At 63.7% G+C, this 23,280-nt stretch overlaps 1 protein-coding gene across 1 annotated transcript in view; it reads right to left on the reverse strand.

The window, feature by feature from the left end:
* ADGRB1 (adhesion G protein-coupled receptor B1) overlaps positions 1-23,280 on the reverse strand; it is a 70,182-nt gene that overhangs the window by 11,596 nt on the left and 35,306 nt on the right. The window contains 7 exon segments of the mRNA XM_077166648.1: positions 4,791-4,876; positions 6,669-6,735; positions 8,101-8,170; positions 8,621-8,771; positions 9,461-9,563; positions 12,237-12,340; positions 19,126-19,264. Of these exon segments, the coding sequence (XP_077022763.1) occupies positions 4,791-4,876; positions 6,669-6,735; positions 8,101-8,170; positions 8,621-8,771; positions 9,461-9,563; positions 12,237-12,340; positions 19,126-19,264 (720 nt within the window).

Genomic DNA, 23,280 nt, shown 5'->3' on the forward strand with positions numbered 1-23,280 from the left:
GGGCCTTCAGACACCCCCAGCCAGAAGCAAGGGATCTGGGCCCCGAGTCACAGTCGGAAATGGCCGCGTGGCAGGGGGCATTTGGCCAGGTCTGAGCTCTGGCCCTGCAAAGAGAGACAGGCAGAGTGGGGGGAGTGAGAGAGAAGGAGGGAGAGAGAAAAAACAGCAAGGGCGAGGAGACGGACGACAGACAGACAGACAGACAAGGCCAGGCTGGAAAAGTGAGAGAAGACAGATGGAAGCAGACAGACGGTTTCCTCCTCTCAGGGCACGGCTCTGCCCAGACCCTCCTGAGCCCCTTCCCTGGGCCTGGCCCCTCCCCCACGACAGGGCCCCTGCCGTCCCCAGCCCCGACCCACCACGGGCCTGGGAAGAGCCTCCAAGAGCTGTCAGGGGATAACAGGGCAGGGCGAGCATCACGGGCAGGAACAGAACAGTGTCCCAACCCTGCTTCAACCTCATGAGCCCAAAGAGGCTGCAGGGTCCCGGTCATCGTCAGCAGGACCCACCGTGTGATCTGCCCAGAGCAGGCGTTAGGAGCAGGTGGGGCGGGTACGGGGTGGGATGGGCCAGGGGCCCCGGGAAGGAGCTTGGCAGGGACTGGACAAGGACCCCCACAGTTGATGGGGCCGAGGCCTGGGGGTCTCTGGGGGGGGGGGGCGCACACCACTCCCCAGCCCCACTGTTCAGCTCTGTGTCAGAGACATCAGCAGGGCCCAAGCCCAGGGCCCACCTCTGTCCTCATCTCTCCACCTCTCAGCTGCGTACAGTCAGCCAAACCCAGCCCCAGCCCCCCACCTCCTCCTCTTCCTTGTTCCATCCCTCGGTGCTGTCCTGGCCCCATTCTTCCCCAGCAACCGGGGCTCAGGCACGTGCAGGCCCCCCGCACCCTCCTAGGCCTCCTCATATGGGGGAGCCGCTCCATCAGCCCTCCACCCAGACCCCAGGGGTGCCCTGAAGCCCTTCCGTCTCTGGGACCAGCACCTACCCCAAGCCTGCCCTCTCTGGGCAGGCAAACTGGGTGTGGGCCTGGGGTGCCCTCCACCCTGGCACGAGCTGTGGCAGGTGCCCAATCGGCTCGCTGTCCCCACCCCGGCACCCAGCCCTGGGCCTGGCACGGAGCGTGCCCCCATAAGGATTACCCGCCCCAACGAGCCAGTACCCCGCCCCCCCACGGCTTCACAAGGGCCTTCCTGGCACTGGCTCTCAGCTTCCCCGCTGTGGGGGGTTGGGGAGGGACAGCGGTCACTCTCTCTCCTTCCAGAGCAGACCTTCTCTGAGCTGTCCCCGCCCTCTCCCATCTCATTCCGGAGCCGCCCCGGCTCCCCAGGGCCTCTGCTGGTGGTGGTGGGCAGGCAGCCGGGGCTCCGGGGTGTCTGTTACCCCAGCGGCCCCAGCCCAGCCCCTGCGGTTCTGCAAAGGGCTGCATGGGGAACTGCCGGGGCTCAGGTGCAAAGACAGAAAGGAGACAGAGCTGCCGTGGTGCCCCCATTTGCTCCCGCCTTGGGCAATTCAGACCCCCCCCACCCCCAGGTGTGATGGGAGAGTGTCCCCTCTGGGCCCTCGCTCCTGACCCAAGGCAGGGAGGGAGAGCAGGTGCTCTGGGCAGCTCCCACCTTAGAGCCAAGTGTCCTCCACCCCTCCTGTCGGGGGACACTGAGAGCTGATAGCCAGCAGGGAGTTTCCCTGCAGGAAGGCACGCCTCCCCGGGGGGACCCCCGCCTCTGAGCCCCCTCCACTCAGCCCCTGCCCCTAAAGCATGGGTGACACAGGGGCCCACATGGGACCCCAACATCTCAGCCCCGGGCCAGCGTGGGGGTGGGTCCAGCTCCCTCCTGGACAAGGACAAGATGTCCCAGCACAGGGGTGCAGACGCTCTCGGGCCAAGTGTCCCCTCCCGGCCTGGGCCAGCCCCTTGCAGGCGGCCTCCCTGCCGGACCTCGGGGCCACAGCCCCATGCTGACCACCCCCCCTCCCCAATCACATACACACACTTGCACATACACTTGTGCCCTTACACACACACGTTCACACACTCACCCAAACACACCCACGCTCTCACACACACCTGGGCCCTCCCCATTGTCCAGTGCCCATTGAAGAGGGGCTGCTGGCCAAGGGCAATGGGCTCTCAGAGCAGCCCTAGGGCAGGAGCCGCTCTCCCTGAGCACCTGGCAGTGAGAGAGATGGGCTCATGGGGGCCAGGCACCCACAGGGACGCTGGGACCAGCCAGCCGCAGCATAGCCTGAGCCCGCACGGGGCCCGGCCTCACATGGGGCTGGGCCCGGCCACACGCTCATTGCACCCCAGCCTGGTCCCAGCCACGTGCTGACCCCGGCCACACCCAGCTGCGTCCTTCACTGCCTGCGGCCCTGGCTTCCCCTTCCCCGCCCCAGTGCCTCGCCCTGCCCCCACGGAGGCCCCTGAATCAGCCTCTGCCCTGGAGCCTGGCAGGGAGGGAAAGGGATGCCGGGAGGAATGGAGGTACCAGAGGCTGGAAAGGCTGGGGGCTGCCTAGGAGCCCCAGGGCTGACGGGAGAAACGAAAGGCAAAACTTCAAACAAATGAACAAAACTTAGCTTGGCGCCAGGCAGGGGGCGGGGCGCACTGGAGCACTAACATGGCGTTACTGGTGGCGTCGCGGGAGGCGTCGGCGGCGGGGAGAGCTCCGCACTCGGCACAGGGGGGCGCCCGCCCGGGAGGGGGCTCGGGGAGCTGACTGCAGGCGAGATTAAAAGGCTGAAAGAAAGCACACTCTCCTCGAGGACCCCGGGGTGTTGGGGGAAGGGCGTGAGGTGACCGCCCTCGGGCAGGGGGGGTGGCAGTGTATTCAGCCCCCTGGAAGGGACTCAGGGACACCTGTGGGAGGGGACGGGGGTCCTTGGGGGAGAGACGGGGGTCCTTGGGGGGCTCTTTCCAACTGGAGGAGGCTGCTGTGCAGTGTGCTGCATGTGTGGCCTCTGTGCACCCAAGTGGGTGGGTTCCAGTCATCAGGTCCCAGGGGCGGGGGGGCCAGCAGGGGTAGGGGGTTGGGGCATGCACGTGCCCGTGTCCAGAGGAAGGTGGAGCTATAGTTACGTTTGCACAAAGAATCAGAAGATGGGGCTCCGTTGCCTCCCCTCCCTCATTCCCTAAGTCTGGCTGAACCACAGACTGCCCCGTGGGACGAGGGAGGGGTCCCAGCCTGCAGCTTGTTTGGGGGTACCTGGGGGGGGGGGGTGGATGGATGGGCCAAGCACTTTGTTGGTGAGTGGACCCAGGTAGCGGCCACCGCAAGTCTCGTGTGTGTAAGTGTACACATGGATGTACGTGGGTGTGCCCGGGTGTGTGTGCACGCACAGATCTGTGCATATGTATAAGTGCACAGTATAGGCCTGCCTGCTTGCACATGACCCAGGTGGCGTGCCCATGGGTGTGCGTATGTATACTCATGGGGGCAGGGTTGGTGTTTGGCTAGGCCTTGGCACGTGAAGAGCCTGCCGGGGTCCCCCAGGGGCCAGGCAGCCCCAGCGGAGGCGGGAGCAGAGTAGTGTTCGGGTGAGCTCTGTGCCTGCCTGCCTCCTGGTCCCCGTGAATCCCACCCCAGCAGCCTCTCTCCCTCTCCTGGCCTCGGCCTGCTGTCTGGAAGACAGAGTGCAGCCACAGAACCTACCCCGGAGGCAGCAGCAAGCCCTGAGGCTGCACCTGGAGGGCTGGCACCGCATCCACAGATGCGGCTGCAGGGTTACTTAGCTGCAGACAGCTCTGTGCTAGGGCCCACTGTTGGGAACAGGCAGGGTGGCAGGGTGCCCAGAGGTGGGGCGGCTTCAGAAGTGCCTGCTCCACCCCTATATCACTGACCGGACCTTCAAGCCGGGCTCTCAACCCCTGTGGAGCCCAGGGAGCCACACAGCACCCCCTAAGCCAACTCAGCTTGTCTAACCAGGTCTAGGGCCCACCAGGACCCTAGGGAAGGTTCCTGAAGCATTTGTTCATTGGGGAGAGAAGGAGGAGCTAGGGAGACAAGAGAGAGACACAGACAGACAGACAGAGAGACACACACTCCGAGACAGGCACAAAGGGGAGGTGGAGGTAGGGACCCCTCCACAGACACCGGCCAGGACACATAGTGGCAGCAGAGGGAGGGGGGGCTCAGAGCATGAGGGGAAGACCGAGGGAGGGGGTCATGTCCTGGCCAGCAGCCAGCACCGCCCGCAGTGTTCCCCGAAGTGCTGCAGAACCCCTCTGAGGGGAGGCTGGGCTGGAAAGGGGGCTCAGACCCCACCACACTCCCCCACACTCCTGGGGCCCTGCCCTGCCCCATGGTGCTATGTGATGTCCAGCAAGGCCCTCCCCTCTCTGGGCCGAGTTCCCCCAGAGGGGCCGTATGCAGTCAGGCCTGTGCCCTGCCTGTCCCTCCCTGGCTGACCACCCCTTGAGGACATGTGAGCCTTCTGCCAAGGGGCGGGGCACCCATCTCAGGGTCCAGCAGCACAGGAACCCAGCCTGACAGCAAGCCTCACTTAGGGGATAGGATCACTGGGGGGCTGGGCGCCAGCTCAGGGCCCAGGTCCCCCTCCCACCACCATGGTGAGCTGGCTTGCTGGGGTCTCCCTGAGCAGCTTCCTTGTCTCCAAGCACCTCGGAGGGCTCCTGCACTACCTCAGGCCAGAGAGAGAAACTGAGGCACAGAGAGACGCAGGGACTGGCCAAGCATAGCCTCTGTGCCTCGGTTTCCCTCCTGCACCGGGGCCCCAGCCCTGCAGTCTCGGGGTGGACTCGGGTTGCTCCGCCGAGGCCTGGACCCTACCCCGCCCGCTCCTTGAGCTTCTTGTCCGCGATGCCGTCCTTGGACACCAGCCGGTTGAACACCAGGATGCCGATGGCCATGTTCACCTGGGGACAGAGAGGGCTGGGCTGGCGCCGTGGTCCTGGGGCCACCGTAACAGCTGTCCCTGTCCCTCCGAGGGTCGCTTCCCAGCGCCTGGCAGGACTGTCTGCCTGGCCTGGGGCTCCCCACGGCTGCTCAGACCTAGCCCCGGAGGGAAAAGGCGGAGCCAGAAGGGTGGCCAGGGAAGCCCCGCGCCCTCCCGTTCTCCTGCTGGGTACCCAGCGGCGAGGGGGCCTCCCACCCAGGCTCTGCCGCTGACCCTGAGGCCCGCCTTTGGGGCCAAGGGCGTCCTGGGCCAGCACGGAGGTCCGTCTCTGGGCACCCTGCCTCCTCCTGGCTCTGCCACGCGGCTCCTGCCCGGGCAGCCCCTTGGAGATGTTAGTCGGGGCCACCCTCCCTTTGGTTCCCATCACACCCTCCTTGACTCGCAAAGCTCCAACCGCACCGTCTGGCTGTCCCCATGTCCCCAGAACACCTGTACCCTAGGGAAGTTCTTGGGGTCTCAGCTAAGTCTCCCGTACTTCTACCCAACCCCCCACCTAAGACTGAGCCACCGTTCCTGGGGGTCCCCCATACGCCGCCTCCACAGCCCTGGGGAACCCTGTGACTCCCCCAGAGGACTATGATCCTTCCTGCTGGGGTGGAGGGAAGGTCCCGTTCAGACCCCTCATCCCAGGCCACCCCTCAACAGCCCCAGCCCGCAGCGGGAGATGCTGGGACCTGCAGTGCGCAGGCGGACCCCCTGGGGGCCATGCCGCGCAGCTCAGGGTTGGCTGGCCCTGGCCAGGCTCTAAGGACAAACGCCCTGCAGGCCTGCCAGCGTGATCCCTCCTGGGCCACCTCCATTTTCCCACACCAGTGAGGCCCGGCCGCCCGGCCTCGCAGCTTTCACCTGCATGCCCCATTGGACAGGAAGAGCCATGGGGGCCCCTGGCTGGTAAGGACCAGCCCCTGCTCTCCCAAAGCCTGGGGGGAAGGAGGTGTCCAGGTCAGCAGTAAGGATGGGAGCTCAGGCCTCTGCGGTTGGCCCATGAGGCCAAGTAAGGCCTCTCCATGGCACCTCTGAGGGACAAGGAGCAGACCTGCCCTTCCTCCAGCGCATCCATGCAGGGTCAGCCTCGCCCTGGGTGGCCTAGGGCCTCCTTTAATCTGCCCCCTCCAGACTGTGCATGGGGTACCCCCCACTACCAGGAATCTGGGGGTCAGGAGGGGAGGGGGCTGAGGAAGAGCCTCGCCTCCCCACCCACAAAAAAAGGCAGGGGGTGGCCTAGCCAGGGTGCCTGGCCTCCCCCACCCCCAACTCCCCTTATGCATCTATAATCTGAGACAATACTGGCCTGGGAGTGGCGGGACTATCTTGTGTCCCTCTCCAGATGGGTGGGAAAACAGTGAAGTGAAAGCTCCAGACATCAAGCAAGGGGCAGTGACTGCAGCCAGGACAGCCGTGCAGTCTCCACTGCAGCCTCCAGCCCAGCAGCCCAGCTCCCAAGGCCAGGTAGAGCCTGCCAGCACCTGCCGCTGCAGTCGCCACCTGTCCTCAGCCCCCCGTTCTTTCATTTATCACACCTACACCTATCTCCGGGCAGGAGAGGGCTATATACGGCTGGTACCCAATAATCAGGTGGGCTGAGCTCACAGAAACCAAAGGCGACTGCCCTGTCCCAGGCCCTGTACCCCACACACCCCAAAGGCATTGGAGGTGGGAGTGTGAGCATGGCAGGCCCCTGGCACATTCAGAGGCTGCAGCCCAAGGCAGGTGAGAAGCCGAGGCACGGGACAAAGGAGAGGGGTCAGTACCAGCACAACAGCAGCAGCTGGTCCCACGAAGGCGTACAGCAGTCCCCCCTCCAGGGAGAGCCAGCAGCTGGGGAAGAGGGAGAGGCTGTTAGAGCCATGGTGTGCCTGCCCCCCCACTGCCAGCAGACGGGGGTCGCAGGGGCAACCAGCTTCTCAGGAAGGGGAGATGAGGAGCTGAGCAGGGACAGAAGGGAACCAGCAGGCCGTAAATGCCTCCTGTATGCGGGTCGCTGCACAGTCTTCAGTTTTTAGACCTTCAGCACCCCCATTTCCCAGGCGTAAACAGGCCCCAAGCTGGGTGGGGAGGGGGAACGGGGAGCTGCGCCCACCCAGACCACACAGCAGGAGGACTAGGCTGGCCAGATACTGATGGCTTGATACCCCCCCTCCTTTCCTGACTCATGGCTCACTGGGCTGGTCTCTCTGCATTCCCTCCCCATTCTCCTCTGAACCCATTCCTTCCAATGCAGTGCCTAAAATGTTGGCTGGGTCCCCTACCTGCTCCTTCACCCAGGCCCCTGAGCTTTAACATCTGGCCCTTTGCTCACACATTTGGCCCAGTGTGAGCCTCCCCACATAGCCTCCCCATGCTGACAAACAAACTCCTCTTCAACCTTCAGAGCCCTACATTAATGTCCCCTCTGCTGTGAATCCTCCCTGCTCCTTCCCCAGTCCCAGCAGGCTGGGCATTTCTTCCTCTCATCTTGGGATGGTGTATATTCCCCTCCCAGCGCTCACCCTACCTGCTGGTGTCCTCATCCCTGACCTTCCTCAGTGCTGCCCAAACTGGGAGGTGCTCCAAGGTATGGCCATGTCCTGTCCCCCTCGGGATCCATAGTGAGCCAAACCTCTGGTCCTCTCCCTCGTTGCCCCCCCAGCCCCTCCCCTCTCTCCCTGCCTTGGGAACCCACACCACCTCTAGAATAAGCACCAAGCTCCCTGGCTTGGCATTTGAGACCCCTAGGATCTGGCCCCACTGGCCTTCATCCACAAAGGGGCCCCCTGCCCACCACTCCTTCCCAGAGGCCTGCTGTGAGAAGCACACCCACTGTGCGCAGCTGCCCTCTCACCAACCTAAGCACAGTGGGCGTGGGCACCCTATCGTGCAGATAGGGAATCTGAGATTCAGAGAGACTGATGGAACTGTCCAAGGCACCTGGTCAGGAAGTGGGATGCTCTGAGGGCTCCAAGGGCCCATCCTCTCAACCCTGGGGCCACTTCCAAGGAGGGCGGGAGAGGTTAAATGGGGAGGAGCTGGTTGACCTTGGAAGGAGCTGGCTGACTCCGGAAGGAAGATGCCCACAGAGCCCATGGCTCAGCCTCTGGCTTTCGGTGTACCACCCTCCCTAAACCCTGGCTTTCTCATCCATGAGACAGGGTGCCCGGCCAGAGGGCACAGGGGTCTGGGTAGCCCCCAGGCTGTCTGACTCACTAGTTCATGGTGCTGTACCCTTTGGCCTTGGTGAATCCCACAGAAATGGCCACGACCAGTGCAGGGAGTCCTAGAGAAAGACCAGAAAGAAAGGTGATCGTCCCACAGCCTCGGAGCCCCTGCCGGAAGAAGGGGCCCAGGGATGGGGCCTAGTGCCCCCCAAGCAGGAGGATCACCATGTGTAAAGAGAGGTGGGAATGTGTCCTGCAGAGTTGGAGGGGCAGGGCGGCCAGGCAGCCAATGACACTGCAGGGCCCCCAGTTCAACCTGAATGTCAGATCACCAAGGACTATTTTCGTGGCACCAGCGCATCTCAGATACTACACAGGATGTGCTTATGCTAAGAAATGGTCACTTGTTTAACGATGGTGGAAATTTTATGGGGCATCCCGGATTTCATCTGGCAACCCCTTGGTGGGGAGGTGAGGGCCAGCAGGAGGACAGGGGAGGCCCGGAGATGGGGAAAGGGGCTGCAGAGGCCAGGACGAGGGCACCCCACCCTCGCGCGCCCCCGGCTCACCCCAGCCCAGGCAGAGGAAGCGCTTGCGGATGAGGCGGCTGCGGAGGCGGCCGGTGACGGCCATGTAGGACTGCCAGGCCTCGGTGAGCACCCAGCAGAAGGAGGAGAGGAAGAAGAAGTGCAGGAAGGCGGCCACCAGCGTGCACACCACCTGGGTGGGCGAGGGGAGGCTGGGCGGGGACACTCCCGGCCCCCCAGCCCCCGACGGCCCGAGGTGGAAAGAGGCTTAGCAGCCTGTGTCCTCGGCAAGAAGCAACCAAGGGGCCACCCAGTGCAGTGGCCTGAGGCTGGCCGGCAAATGTCCACCAACTGCCAGGATAGACATACCCCCTCCCCATCTGCCACAACCACCCACAAGAGGGGAACCCACTAAAGGTGTCCGTCCTAACCCATCCGTTCAGCAGATGGTGGACCCAGGGCCCAGAGAGGGCAAGTCCCACCCTGAAGCCACACAGCAAGTCCCAGATCAGCTCAGATAGTGCCTGGTCCCCCTCCTCCTCTCTGTCTGACTGCGACTCCTCCTGCCTGATTTACCCTATGCCCTGGAATGAGGTTGCAGCATCCTGGAAGCAGGGAGTCAGGAGAGTGACCAGGGCCAGGGCTGACCCTAAAGGAAGGTCCCCACTACTCCCCTCAGCCCAAGGGACACTGCTGTGAGAGCAGAGCAGGAGAGCAGGAGACCCCAGCTGACACTCAGCACAAGAGGTCACTTGGCTCCAGGTGGCACCCCCACCCACAGCCTGGCCTTCCCAGCTACCCTCCAGGCCAGGCCCTACTGAAGGTGTCCCCCAGCCCATTAGGAATGTTGAGAAGCACGTGGGAGGTTGGATGGCCACCTACCTTGTTGCGGGTCTGTGTCTGCCCAATGAGGATGAGAGCATTGGAGGAGATGATGGAGAGGCAGAAGTTGATGAGGATGACGGACCGCTCGGAGCGGATGTACCTGTGCAGAGGGTGGAGGGCGGGGGGCCAGTGGGCCTCGGCTTCAGAGAGACTGGGGTCCTGTGGTTGGCACTGAGACCAGGACCCCACTCATCCTTGCAGTCACTACTGCCAGCACCACTGTCCCCACCATCACCCCCACCAACACCACCATCTCTACCACAATCGCCTCCACCACCTCCAAGATCACCTTGATCTCCTCCATCACCACCATCATCTCCACAACCATCACCTCCACTTCCACCATTTCCACCAGTACCATCTCCACATCCACCACTACCATCACCTCCACCACCTCCAAGATCACCTCCATCTCCTCCACCCCCACCATCACCTCCACAACCACCATCACCTCCATCTCCTCTGCCACCACCATCACCTCCACCTCCACCATCACCTCTACCACCTCCAAGATCACCTCCACTTCCTCCACCACCACCTCCACCACCACCATCACCTCCACCATCACCATCTCCACCACCACCTCCACCACTTCCAAGATCACCTCCATCTCTTTCACCACCACCTCCATCATCACCTCCACCACCTCCACGACCACCATCACCTCCACCTCCACCATCTCTACCATCACCTCCACCACCTGCACCACCACCTCCACCACCGCACACCAAATTGTGACCCACAGTTGGGTTTGGGAGAGAATACTGGTTACTATTGAGCACAGCTGGCCCCTCTTGCTGGGAGTGGCTCATCCTTAGAGACACCTCCCCTTGGGCAGACTCTCACCCTATCACTCTACCCCTCACCCAGCTGGCAGCTCCATCCATCCCCATGTGGGCCTGACTTTGAGGGGAAAATGCAGCCTGGTAGCCTGCTTGAATCCTGGCTCTGTTGTGTGCCCCTGGGCATATGCCTTGGTTTCCCCATCTGTTGGGAAAGGTGGTGTGGGGCTGTCAGCACCTGCTGCTCCAGGCTCTGGTCAGATGGTGAGAAAAGGCACCGAGTACCAGCACTGGCCAGCCATCACTATCCCAGCACAGCGGCCCCTGGCACTTGGGGATGGAAAGCCCCCTCCCTGCACAGGCAGAAGGCAAAAGGCTGAGCCTCTGGCTGTGACGTGCTGTGAGACCCTGGACAGGGTCTCCTCCCTGTCTGGGTCTCTGCTCTCATGGATGCCATCTGGAGGGGCCCTGTCTGCAGCTTGCAAGTGATTCCCATGAAAGCTGCAGACTCAAACCTCAAAACTGCCTGCACTTGCCCCCACCTCCCTTCTCCAGATGGGGAAACTGAGGCCTGGATGAGGACTGACCCAAGCGGCCAAGCCTGTGTACACAAGGCCAGAGACAACAGTGGGGGAGGGGAGAACAGGGTGCTGGCGTTTTGAGGTCAGGCCGTGCAATACCCTCGGGGGCAGAGCTGTGCCCGCTGAACATGGCTGCTGGGTCACCAGGACAAGCCAGGCCTGGCGCTCCTCGCCCCACTGCATCCATCGATCCCTCACCCGACCTTGGGTGTAACTCAATGACTGATGGTGTCTGATGCAGGGCTGCCCGCCTGGTCGTCCTCAGCTAGGCCCCAGCAGGCAGTGCCAGGGTATGGTGACCTTGGTTCGCCCCCATCCCGCAGTTCTGTTCACTGGGGTGCACAGCGGGCCCTCGGGCAGGAGAGGGACCCATCCACACAAGCTCAGGACTTGTGCCTGTGCACACTCATCACTCCCCTGAAGCTTTCATTCCTGATTCAAGCAAAAGCATTCACAACAAAGTCCGGCCCCTGTACACTGTCCCCGCCTGCCCCCACCACATGCCTGCCTGGGGTCCCTGTCTCGGGCTTCAGTAAGGCCCTGTAACCAACCCCACCAAACACTGCTGGTGTCAGAGAAGCTGGGTTCAGGGAGCACCTGGGGTGGAGGATCCCTGGGGATTGGGGAGCACCTTAAGTCAGAGAGCATCGGGGGTCAGGGAGCATCTGAAGTAGGAAGCAGCTGGGGCTGGGGAGTATACAGTCCGAGGAGCAACTGAGATAGGGAGCATCTGTGGCCAGGTAGGAACAGCTAGGGTCAGGGAGCCTCAGGAGTTGGGGAGCGCCTGAATTCAGAAAGCACCTGGCCCCAGGGCAAAGGAGTAGATTCTGGGCCCTTATGCCAGACTCTGGCCTCCGGGAGGGCTGTGGCCCTGTGTGGCCCCATGTCAGGGCACAGAGGGAGGGGAGGTGGCCTCCGCTGGCCTGACCCTCATGTGCGCTGCTGGCTCTGCTGGGGTGAGCTGGCATCACCAGGCAGTGCACTCAGAGGCGGAGAAAAGAGGGCCTGGGTTTCTCATGGGGGAGGGTGGGGGTTGAGAGGAGAAGGTCTGGCCTGGGTGCACCCCATCCCCATGCCTGTCTGTCCCCTGTCAGTGTCATTCAGCATGCGTGGCAGCAGTCAGGACCCTTGTGCACAGGTGAGGTGCAGTGGGGGAGGGAGGGACTGTGATGGAGAGGCCGATGGGGGGCAGGGGCTGGGGTGCACGTACAACACAAAGGGGGCGACCGGGGGCTGCTGAGGGTGGGGCTGGGCAGGAGGGGGCCAGCACTTCCGAGCCTGACCCACGGCTGCCCGGGAGAGCCCCGCGACACCCACGGCCCTCCCGTGGTCTGGCTCTGCCCCTTGAGCCCGCCGGCCGCCCACCCCGCCCTGTGCCCGCGCCCTCCCCGCGGAGCCCCAGGCCCCCACCTCCACACGGAGACGTAGATGATGATGAGCAGAAGCAGGGTCAGGGAGGAGACGCCGCAGCCCACGATGAGCGTCACCGACGGCACCACCACCTTTTCCATGTTCTGGGGGTCCCGGCGGGCGTGCGCAGAGAGACACAGCAGTGAGGGCCGTCCTCACGGAGCCACAGCCCCAAGCCAGGGCCCCTGGGTGCAGCACCCCCCCACCCCCCACCCTGGTCCCCCGGCCTCTGGGTGAGGGGAGATGCCCACCCCCTCCACCGTGCTGAGAGTGGGAACGCCACCCTTGGACTCCCGGCTGCGGAGCCTGGCCCCAAACCCTGCCCCTCCACCACCAATTCCAAAGAAGCATCCCCGCTCCCCCCCACCCCCCACCATGTCATAGAAGGGGACACAGAGGCGTCTCAGAGCCGCTCCCTCCAGCCCGGCCTCTCCACGGGCAGCTCTCCTGGCCCCCCCGGCCCTCGGGTGGCCCCTGCTCCCACCCTCTCCCAGACCCCCCAGCTGGGCCTGAGCATCTAACCAGCATTTAAGCCTCCACTCCGCCTCCAAGGCTCCACACCTGCTCTCCTCACAGCCCCTCCCAACACGGCCCCATCAAGCCCCCCACCCCACCCCACACCAGAGCTGTGCTCTCTCCCCTAGCAGCCCCTCTGTGTCCCCACCCTCCAACCTCTAGGGCCAACCCCGTGGCTGGCCTCCCCTGGGCTCTTATCTAAGCAGCAGCCGCCACAGCAGTTTACCAAGCATCATGTGAGGTCACCCCCTCCCCTGCTCCAAGCCCTCCCTCCTCCCCGCCCCTGCCCTGAGACACCTCCCAGTGGCCCAGCCGGCCCTGCCGACTTTCCATTCCAGCCCCCTGGCCCTTCTTGCCTCAGGGTCTTTGCACCAGCTGTGCCCTCCTCCTACAGCACCCAGCCCGGCCCTCCCAGGCTGCAGCCTACCAATCCTACTCGTGCCCCCCACCCTGCTGCCCCATTTTCAGGCTCAGCACAGCCCCAAGCACCCCTGGATGTGGGGGCGCCCATACATCTACCGACCCATTTCCAGGAGGCAACGGGGGCGTCTGCTGGGCAGTGATCAAAGGCCCCGCTGCCGCGTCCAGAGCAGAGGGAACTATGCCTGAGCCAGGAGCTCTGCAGCCCCCACCCTCCACCCGCTGTAAGCAGCCTCCTGGCTTCAAGAAGAGGTGGAAAGCAGGTGGGCGAGGAGGAGCCTCTTATGGGCTCCCCAGCCCAGAAGCTGATACCTTCCACCCCACCCCCACCCCAGCGTCTGACCCACCTGCCCAGCACCCTATGGAGCAGCTCCACAGACCCATGCCCACCCCTGACCCACCGCAGAGGTGGGAGGCTTGCTCCCTGCTTCTCCCAAAGCCCCTGGCCAGCCCTCCTTGCTCTCTGTGGGACCTTTTCCTCCCCAGGCCCCCGAGCTCCCAGCAGGCGGCTCCATCGGCACCAGTTCCCCGTCCACCCCGCCGGGGCTCCTCCCCTACCCCGGGCGCTGCAGGGCACTCCATTCATGCTCATGCCATGCCTGCCTCAGACACGCTATTTCCTCCAGGAAGACTCCCCTGCCTCCCAGAACCCCTCCAGGGGTCACTCTGTCCCTGCCTGGGTCCCAGGGTGGGGGTGACTGTGAGTCCCTGCAGGTGAGTGTCCCTGGGGTTCCAGGGGCTCCACCAGGGCCAGGCCTGGCCTGAACACCCAGAAGACAAGGAGAGAAGTCAGGACTCAGAAATGGGAGACAGCAGTCCAAGGTCAGCCAGGCAGTCAGCAGTGCTGGGGGCATGGGCCAAAGGCCAGCTCATACGGGCGCCCCGGGGAAAGAGGTGGGCTTGGGCCGAGGCCAGGGCTCTGGGTTCTAGAGCCTGTGAATGGTCCTCTCCCCATTCACTGGGTGACCTCAGGCGGTGCTTCACCCATCCTGAGCCCCAGGGCCCCAGGAGGGAAAGTGGGGCCTTCAGCTGCCCCGCAGTCTGCCCCCTGCCTTTGCCGGCACCTCGTTTCCCTTGCGGCTCCATGCCAGAGCTCCCTGGAGCCCAGCCGCCTGCTGACCACTTATCTCCTCCTGGCGGCCTGTGGTGTGGAGGCCTCAGAGCCCTCCCTGGGGCTCAGGCTCTGCTGGCAGGACACCTGAAGCTTCGAGAACATCGCTTGCCCACTCTCCTGCCCGGGCTTCCCCCTGCCTCTGTTGCCATCTCCCTCTCCTCTCCTGGGACAAGATGAGGCAAAGCTTCAACCCTGGGACTTTCCCAGACCCACACAGTGGATCCCCGTTCATTCTGGGCCCTGCATCTTTGCTCAAGCCGAGCATCCTCCGGAACACCCCTTTGCTTCTCATTGCGGGAGCACTGACAACCCAAGAGACTCAGTTCTAAAGCCGTCTCCTCCAGGCAGGTCCCTCTGATTAACCCAGTCTCCTGGAGGAGACCCAGACAACAAGCAAGGTGGCCTTTCCCAGTTCGGTTATACCAAAGCTTGGTCTGAGCCCCTAGAGGCAAAGGTCGAGAGGAGAGAGTGTCACCACTGTCCCCTGCAGGAAGCTCAGCCCAGGGCATCTCTCTACATGCAACAGCCTATAGGCCCTGGAGCTCAGAACCACAAAGCAGGAGGCCCTGCGGGGTGGGAGTCCCATCACCCCAGGAGAAAAGCAGGCCCTCAGCTGGGAGGAAGCCAGTGGGTGGGGGGCAAGATGATCCCAGCAAACACTTCTAGAGTCCAGCCCACAGTCAGCTGTCCATGCAGGTGACAGGTGGCCAAGTAAGTGGCTCACGCCTGTTGTATGGCTGCTTCCTGCCCTGACCTCGCGGCCACCTGCCTTCGTCTGCCCTCATTAGGCTGGCAGCCGCACAGCCGCCAGCCCATCCACCCACCTGCCCACCCGCTCCACCTCCTCCCCACCTGGCTCATCGCTCACTCTTGACAGCCCTCACCCAGCAGGTCCTGGGCAATGTGGGGAGGGGACAGGTGACAGCGGGTGTGGGCAAGCATATCAGAGGACGTCAGGCCTCATTAGGAGGGTTGGACTAGAGACCTGAAGGGCAAAAGATGGGCCCCAAGTCAGTGAACCAGCTTTCTGGCAGAGAGATGAGCGCCTGTGCCAAACTCCGTGCTGCCCCAGGGCCTTTGCACACACTGGTCCCTCCACTCACTGCTCTTCACATGCCTTGACCTTCACATGCTGGCTCCCCTCCCAGCTCAGATGTCACCATCTCACAGAGATCTTGCCTGACCACCCAATCGGAAACGGCCCCTCTGCCTGCCATCCTCTCTCGGCCCCCTCTAGGGTACTTGTCCCTCTCCTTGACCAATCTCCATGGCTACTCTTGTCTATATGGTAATGGTCAATTTCCACCACCCGAGCCCCTGCTCCCAGTCTTCTCCCACACCCCATGCACCCCAAATCTGATGTCCTTTCTAAGGTACCACTTTTGTTCTGCCATTGCCCTAACACCACACATGGCTCCCAATAACCCATGAATCTAAGCCCTGACCCTGATCATGGACTGAGCCCTGACTGAGCACACTGAGCTCTGACCTTGATCATGCACTGAACCCAGACCATGGGCACATGCTAAGACCTGGTGCTTGGTCACATGTTGAACCCTGACCCTGGTCACAGCCTGAGCCCTGATCTAAGTCACACCCTGAGCCATGATCCTAATCACACCTGAGCCCTGATCCGGGCCACACATTGAGCCCTGATGCTGGTCACGCACTGAGCCCTGACCTTGTTCAGACCAGTAACAGGATCTCAGACACATCATGGAAGCAGCAACAGCTGTCCTTTACAGCCTGTTTACTACATGCTAGGCAGTACCATCCCACCACAGCTGAAGCAGTTGGTGTCGTCCTCCTCACAAGTGTGACTCAGAGCGGTTACCTAACCTTCCCAGGTTACAGGTGCAGCAGAGACACAGTGGTTACCTAACAGTCTGAGGTCACAGGTGCAGCAGTGACAGCCGGGATGTGCCCCCGGACACTGTGGTGCTGTGTGTGGCTCTCAGGAGATACACGGTCTTTTCTCCCTTCACCCAGGGTCTCATCCCTCTCTGGCTCCTAGGGACACCCATGGCTCCCCATCTCTACTGTTATCTTAGGCCCTGTTTCTGGACTCTAGTCTCTGATGCCCGCCCATATCCTAGGGTGTCCCGCAGCCACCACCCACCTAGCCAAATGCCAAGGCAGGCTGTACCCCATCTCTTCCCGTGCCCACAGGGCTCCCTTCTAGCCCTCATGCCTGCACAGGGGTGGGCAATCCCTCCTGCCCCCCGCCCCTCTCACCCCTGGCTGCCCCCAGACCAGTCTCCATGGCAGCCTCATAGGTCCTTGCACTGCAACCCAGTGCTCTCCCTGACCCAGCCATGCCAGCAGCCCCTGACCTCTCCTGCCACCCTGTGCTGATACCCAGCCACATCATGCCCTCTCCCACATCCCCCGGAACTGCAACCCTCCCTGGAATGAGCGTCACTCCTCCCCTCTGAACTCCTGCTCACCCCTCAGGGGCCTGCTCCACATCTCCTGGTAGATATCTCCCCAAACCACTCCACGTCCCACCTCTGCCAGCCAGGACTGTCCCACATCTGTGTGAGAACACATCTGTCTCTGCCATCAGATTCTGCACTCTTGGAAGGTAGGAGCCAGGTTCCAGCCCCCTGCCACTCAGAGAGGTCAGCACACCAGGACAGATAGAGAAGTCACCGAGGGCTGCACCCAGGACAGTCTCTTGGGAAGCCCTTCCACCCATCCCTTGTTCTAGTTCTGAGGCCCTCACCGGCCAGAGCCAAGAAGGCTGGGGAGGCATTTGGGAGTGGAGAGGTAGGCAGCCGTGGGATGCTGAAGGCAGGGTGAGCGTGGGGCGGCCCCTGGGGGGGGGGGGTGGCACTTGCAACCGGATCCATCCCAGACACCCCCTCAGGCTCTGAGCTTGGGGCCCTGCTGCATGGAGAACCCATGCTGAGTGGGATACGTCCTGCCCCGGTGGGCCTCCCAGAGGCAGGCAGGGCAGGGACTCCTTCCCAACTACAGGGGAAACTGAGGTTCAGGGATGTCACTGGCATCCTGCCCGAGCTCCCCTGGCCAGGACTAGCTCTGCAGCCGCTGCCAGTTCCTACATCCTGACCTCAGCCAGCAGCTACTGCACCGTGGCCTCGGCCACCCAATGTGGGACGAGGGGATGAAAGGGCTGACCCAGGGGCTGGCATTCCACCTCTGTGGGCTGTGACTGGGTGGGTCAGGTTGGCACTGGTGCTGCAGCCACAGGGTGCCCTGACTCCCTCAGCTCCTGCAGACAGAACTTGCATCCCATCTGCCTCTCCCTGGGGGCTTCTGGAGCAACAGCCCCTCACTCACCCCACAGCCCCTTGCTGCACATGCCTTCCATGTCAGGCCTGTCAGGGGCTCAGCCCATGGAAAGTGGCCAGGACACTTTCAAGAGCCAACTGACAGTGACCTCCTAGTGGAGGGGGCAGAATTATGGGGGGGTGCACTCCACCGCAGAACCCTCTCCTGCCCCCAGGGCCTCTTCTTCACACACCCCAAAAACTAGCCGTCACATCAGGGCCCTGCTTGGTTGCACTTGCTGGAGCCAAGGGAAAGCTCCTCCTCTCTGAATGCTCCCCACGCAGGAGAGCCAGCTGCTTTAGCTTCTACCGCCATCCCCCAGGAAAGACACTTCTTCCAGGGGGCCTCCAGGATAGTTCTGGCTGCTGCTGAACAGGGCCCAGCTCACAGAGGTGGGAATAGTGCAGCCCCAGTGCAGAGAGCTGCCCGAGGGGGAGAGCACTCTGGAGTCAAGGCCAGAGGCACAAATACCCTCCAGCCAGACTCACCCCAAAACCTTGAGCAAGGTCCTCTTCTGGGGCTTGGTTCCCCTGCCTGTCAAGTGGGGTTCAGTGGGGTGACCTCTAAGGCGCCATCCAGCTCTGGCACCGGGGGGCCCCCACTGGGAACCTGGGGTGCTCTGACTCACTTCCCAGAGGACAAAATGGGGGAGTGGGAATGCTCTCAGGGGCCGGGGCCAACACGAGGGCAGGGCTGTGCCGCCCCATCTGGCGAGGGCCTGCCCAGCCTGGACAGCAGGCGAAGGGACCGGCCTTCCCAGGGCCTGTGGGTGCAGCTTGGCTGGGGTGGGTGAGCCCAGCAGCTCCAGTGGGCTGGGCCCAGCACCCAGGGCCCCAGCCAGCGGCTGGCCCAAGATGCCATCACCATAGAAACCAGCAGCCCCCACAAACATCACAGGAACAAAAAGGAGGGCCCATGAGATGACAGGGCCTTCCCGGGGAGGGTGGCAGAGCTGGCTCGGGTCCAGCTGCCTTGTCCACCCCAGGGCCCCTTGCTGGGGACTTGGCTCCCTCCCAGACCAGGCTCCACTTGGGGTGGTGGGAACAGCTCCAAGGAAGGAGGCCAACTCCTCTTCCCTCCCTCTCCGGGCCGGCAGGGACCCTACAGTGGCTGAGGGTCCTTGACCAGGTGAAGGGTCTTGCCAGCTCTGCCTAGTCTGCTGCCCTCTTCTGTCCCCTGAGAGGACCCAGATTCCTCCAAGGTCCTACATCCCACGTTGAGCTGGCGGAGACTGGGGGAGCTCGGGACTCACCACCAGTCACTGCTGCGGGGCGCCCCAGCAGCTCCTCCCAGGCTCACCCCCAACTCCACACTGTCACCCACTCAGTTCCCTGCAGGTCAGGCCTGGCACCCCAGCCCCTACTCCCGGACCGGGCCGCAGCCCCCACCCTCACGCCCCCACCCCGCAGGCCGACGGGAGGCCGCCGTCCCACGCCGCCGCAGGAACCTTCCCCGCCGGTAGCCCCCCGCCCCCGCCCCGCCCCGACCTCGCGCCCACCGGGTCACGGCCCGCCTCCCGCCCCGCCGCCGGCCCCGGGGTCTCACCGCGTCGGCGCTGAGCTGGGCTAAGATGGCGAAGGTGGAGAGACGGTCACAGAGGCAGCGCGTCCGGAGGGCGTCGAGGGGCACCGTGCGGCAGCCGCGCCACGACCAGGGCCCGAGCTGCGGGGGCGCGGCGGAGGGTCTGCGGGGGCGGGGGAGACGGGGACACACGGTGTGGGGGTGGGGGAGACAAGGCGGCGGCGTGAGCGGCGGCGGCGGCGCCCGGGAGGAGACGCGCTCGGCCTCCCGGGGCCCGCGCCGCCCCCCAGCCCCCGGCCGCGGCCCCCTCGTCCGCCCGCCTGCCGCGCACCTCCGCCCGCAGCCGCGCGCCCCGCCGCCCGCCGCCGGCGCCCCGGGCTCGCGCCTCCATCGCCGCGCTCCGCTCGCCGGCCCCGCCGCCGCCGCCCGCCGCCCGCAGCCCGAGCGGAGCAGCCACCGGAGAGCGAGTCGCGGGCGCAGGGAGGGGGTGCGGGGAGCGGGGGGCGGGGCGGGCGGCGGCGGCGGGGTGCGCCGAGAGCTGGCCCGGAGCCCGGCCCCCGCCCCCATCGCGCTCCTCCCGGGCCCGGCCGCCCGGGGGCGAGAGCTGGGGGCGAGCGCCCGCAGCGGCTCGTAGGCGCACGTGGAGCGGGGAGGGGGCGAACCTGAGGGAGGGCGCGGCCGGGTGCTTGGAGCCGAGCGAGTCCCGGCTTCTGCGGCCGCCTGGACCCAAGCCCCGGGCGCCGCACTGATGACCTTGGGACCGCGGTCCCACCCTACCCCCTCCCACCCCCCAGCGTCCCCAGGCGCTGGGGCCCCTGGTTTCTGCCTGCGTATCTCCGGGAGCAGAAACAGTCTCCCTGGGGGCAGCCAGTGCAGACACTGTACTCTGCCCGCAGCCGGAAAGTTCCACCTCGCGTCTGACCCAGGCCCCTCCTGCTGTCTACAGGCTGCACAGTTGCGCCTGTTTTCATGTAGGTTTTAAGCGCACCAGAAATTTAACTGCTGCTCAACATTCCCCTTCTTCCACCCCCTGCTATGGACCCATGTCCTCCACTTTTCAAGGCCAGCCCCCTTTTTCAGGAGCTTAGAAGTCTGCAGCCCACCTGGACCTGGCCTTCCCTTGCCAGGCCCCGGAAAACCTCCCCAGAATGAGGTGCCGTCCCTGTCCAGGGGCCCTGGGCCTGTTTGCAAGGGATCACGGGCTGCCTGGAGACATGCGCCCGGTGCTGCTCACAGCCCAGAGTTAAAGACAGAAACTGCAGCTCTGGAGCCCAAGTGCAGAGAAAGAGGCCTCACCCTCCCCAGGTGGCATGACCCAGGGCCTGCCCCAGAATTTCAGAAGAAAAGCTTTGAAGTTTCTCCCCACCGTCTCCTACAGTCTGCCCTAGAGCTTGCATGCTGCGCTTTCTGCCCATTCCGATGGTGCCTCATTGTGCTTTCCGTACCTCCCCACCGTACCGGACTGTATCAGCAGGGCCTTGCCCTGTGGCATTGTGGTTTGGAGCCAAGCTGACTCCCTGTCCAGTGCTCTGACCAGCCTGCCCTCCCAGGACGATGGAAGAGAGCCGGCCCCACATTCGACCCCACCACGGCCCCTCCGTTAAGCGCTGTCCCACCCCCAAGGCTCCAGCTTCCTCCCGCCTGAGTGCTGTGCGGCCGGGGCCAGTGCCTGGGATGGTTTTCATTGCCCCAAAGCAACTTCTCCTGAATCAGGGCTGGCACCCTATCTCCTCCTCCTTCCCCTCTTCTCAGAGGCCCACAGAAGTATCAGCAGAACATCACGCCTGGGGGAAAGGGTCCTGCTTCACCCCTGGGGAGCCCTTCACATCTGCTTTGCCTCTCGATTCCCCTGCACCAGAGGGCTGGTGCCTGCGTTACACAGGGGAGGAGGCCAGGCCCCAGGGGTAGGCATGCCTGGAGCCCCCAGAGGCAGAGCAGGCCTTGCAAGGCACTGGACTAAGAGGCCTCAGGCGGTGCTCTTCTGTGAAGGGCAGGAGAGAGGGGGCACACCCGTTCCTGGAGCCCTTCCTTGTCCGGGGTCCAGGGAGCCACAAAAGGGGAACATCGAAGTGGGTATGCATCTGGATAGGGCCTTGGGGGCAGCATCCTTGGGGTGGCCAGGAGCTGCCTCTGCCCGAGCCTCCCAGTTGGCCCGCCTGAACCCCACCTGGCCAAGAGGGGCTGAGGCTCAGGGCCAGGCAGTTTACTGGGTGGCCAAGGAGCCAACCCCAGCCACCGAGACAGGGGCCACGGACCCAGTCTGGATTGAGTGGCTCCCACCCCCAGCCTGCCACCCTGTGGGCCCCGTGGCCCCAGCAGAGAGGGGAGCAAAGGTCAAAGTACTTAAGCCCTGCCCAGAGACCCTTTCACCCGTTCCGTGGGAAGAGGGCAGATCTGCTTCACTGCAGCCCTCGAAGCAGGACCTGGGGCCTGGTGGGAACCAGGAAGGGGACACGGGGACCCCAACAGTCCTGGAGCTCTGAGTCACACCCCAGATCCAGCAAGGGGGGTCTGGCCCTCCACCCACCCTTCATGGGGGAGAAGCCCCTATCCCTGGGAACAGGGGACCAAGATGGGCCAGGAGCACGCAGCCAATAGGCACAGGGCCAGGCTTCATCTTAGCTCCACCACCCCCAGCCCCGCTGCTGCCCTGAGCTGGTGGGGAGCACACCTGGGAGGCACAGGCAGGCCACCAGACAGACACCGAGACAGCCCGCGGGGCGCAGGCCAGAAGACATGGGTTCATGCACGATCCCTGCCCGGCTGCACCCATGGCACTACCCCCCGCCCCATCCCTGCCTGCCTGTCTCTCTCTCTCTCTTTGGGTGCCTCTCTCTCCCTCTCTCGCGCACTCTCTCTTGCTTCTCTACACTGTTGGCTCAGTGGCTGCTCTTCAGAGTAGGTCTCGTGACCAGCGGTTTGGGGTTCAAATCCCAGCTTCTCACAGTCCAGGCAAGTCCACCAGCCCCTGCTTCTTCAAGCAGGGGGTCCTGGACCCGGCCTCTTGTCCTGCCCTAAGGGGTGCTGGGAGGACGGAGAAGGGACAGTCCCCTGGAGGCTGTGGTGGAGGAGCCAGGCTGGCTGAGGCCCGTGGCACCAGGCAGATAAGTAACCGCCAGCTCCGCCCAGGGGACCACTTGCCCCAGCCCCCTGGGTTGCGTCTCCAGCTGAGGGTGCTAATTAGCTTAATGGTTCCCGAGGCAGGGGCAAGGGGCTGCTGGCCACTCTCCTAAGGGCCCAGCCAGGGCCCGCTCCTGCTGCTCCGGACCCCATCAGGCCATGGGGGAGCCCAAGAAACCTCCACCCTGGGTCTAGAAACCCCAGGAGGAGAGGAGTCACTGACGCACCATGAGATGCCCAGACCTGGGGCCTCGGGCCTGCACCCACTCCGGCATCCTCCTGGCTCTGGCAACCCGTGTCAGCGGTGTCAGTGCAGGGCAGGGGCCCTCTCCCCACCCCCCAACAACGGCTTCCATGTGTGCCGAAGTTTCCAGTGCATTTCATCATCCAGGCTTGTCAATAGCCTCAGGTCCACTTTGTAGATATGGAAACTGAGGCACACAGAGGGACCTGGTCACCTAAGACCACACAGTGAGACTCCAACTTTTATCTTTCTGATGAACAGACCAACAGCCCCTTTCACCCAAGGCCTTCAGTAGTCGGAACCTCTAGACTCTGGTGACAGATCTGAAGGGACCCCGAGGGTTACCTGAGACCCTGCCAGAGAAAGAGCCAGGGAGAGAACTCATTAGGGTGAGCTCCCCAGCTGCTGCCCGTGCTGGCTGCACTGCCTGCGATGAATGGGGGTCCCCGACCTGAGGACCCCTTACCTGCATCCTTTCCCTAGAAAAGGGCAAGGGACCATCAACCGTCTTTCTTTCAACAAGTCCTCTAGGAAGCACCCCCTTTTACCAAGACCTTGATTCATAGTATGTGGAAGTTCTTCTTCACATCTGACTGAAATCCTCCCTGTTGTGGCAAGCATCTGCTTCCATCTCTGAAACCCAGGCAAGTCATTCTCTTCTCTTGCACTCAGCAACTGTTCCCGCACGTGGGAGACCATTTGCAACCTCTTCTCTGAGCTACAGAAACTTGGAATATCTGGGTCACAGAGCCAGGACCCTTTCCTGGTCCCACGCTTGAGGAATCTGGGTCAGGGACACCTGCTTCCCCCTCGCT

This window comes from Tamandua tetradactyla, chromosome 6, assembly GCF_023851605.1.
Source record: "Tamandua tetradactyla isolate mTamTet1 chromosome 6, mTamTet1.pri, whole genome shotgun sequence".
Lineage (NCBI taxonomy): Eukaryota > Metazoa > Chordata > Mammalia > Pilosa > Myrmecophagidae > Tamandua > Tamandua tetradactyla.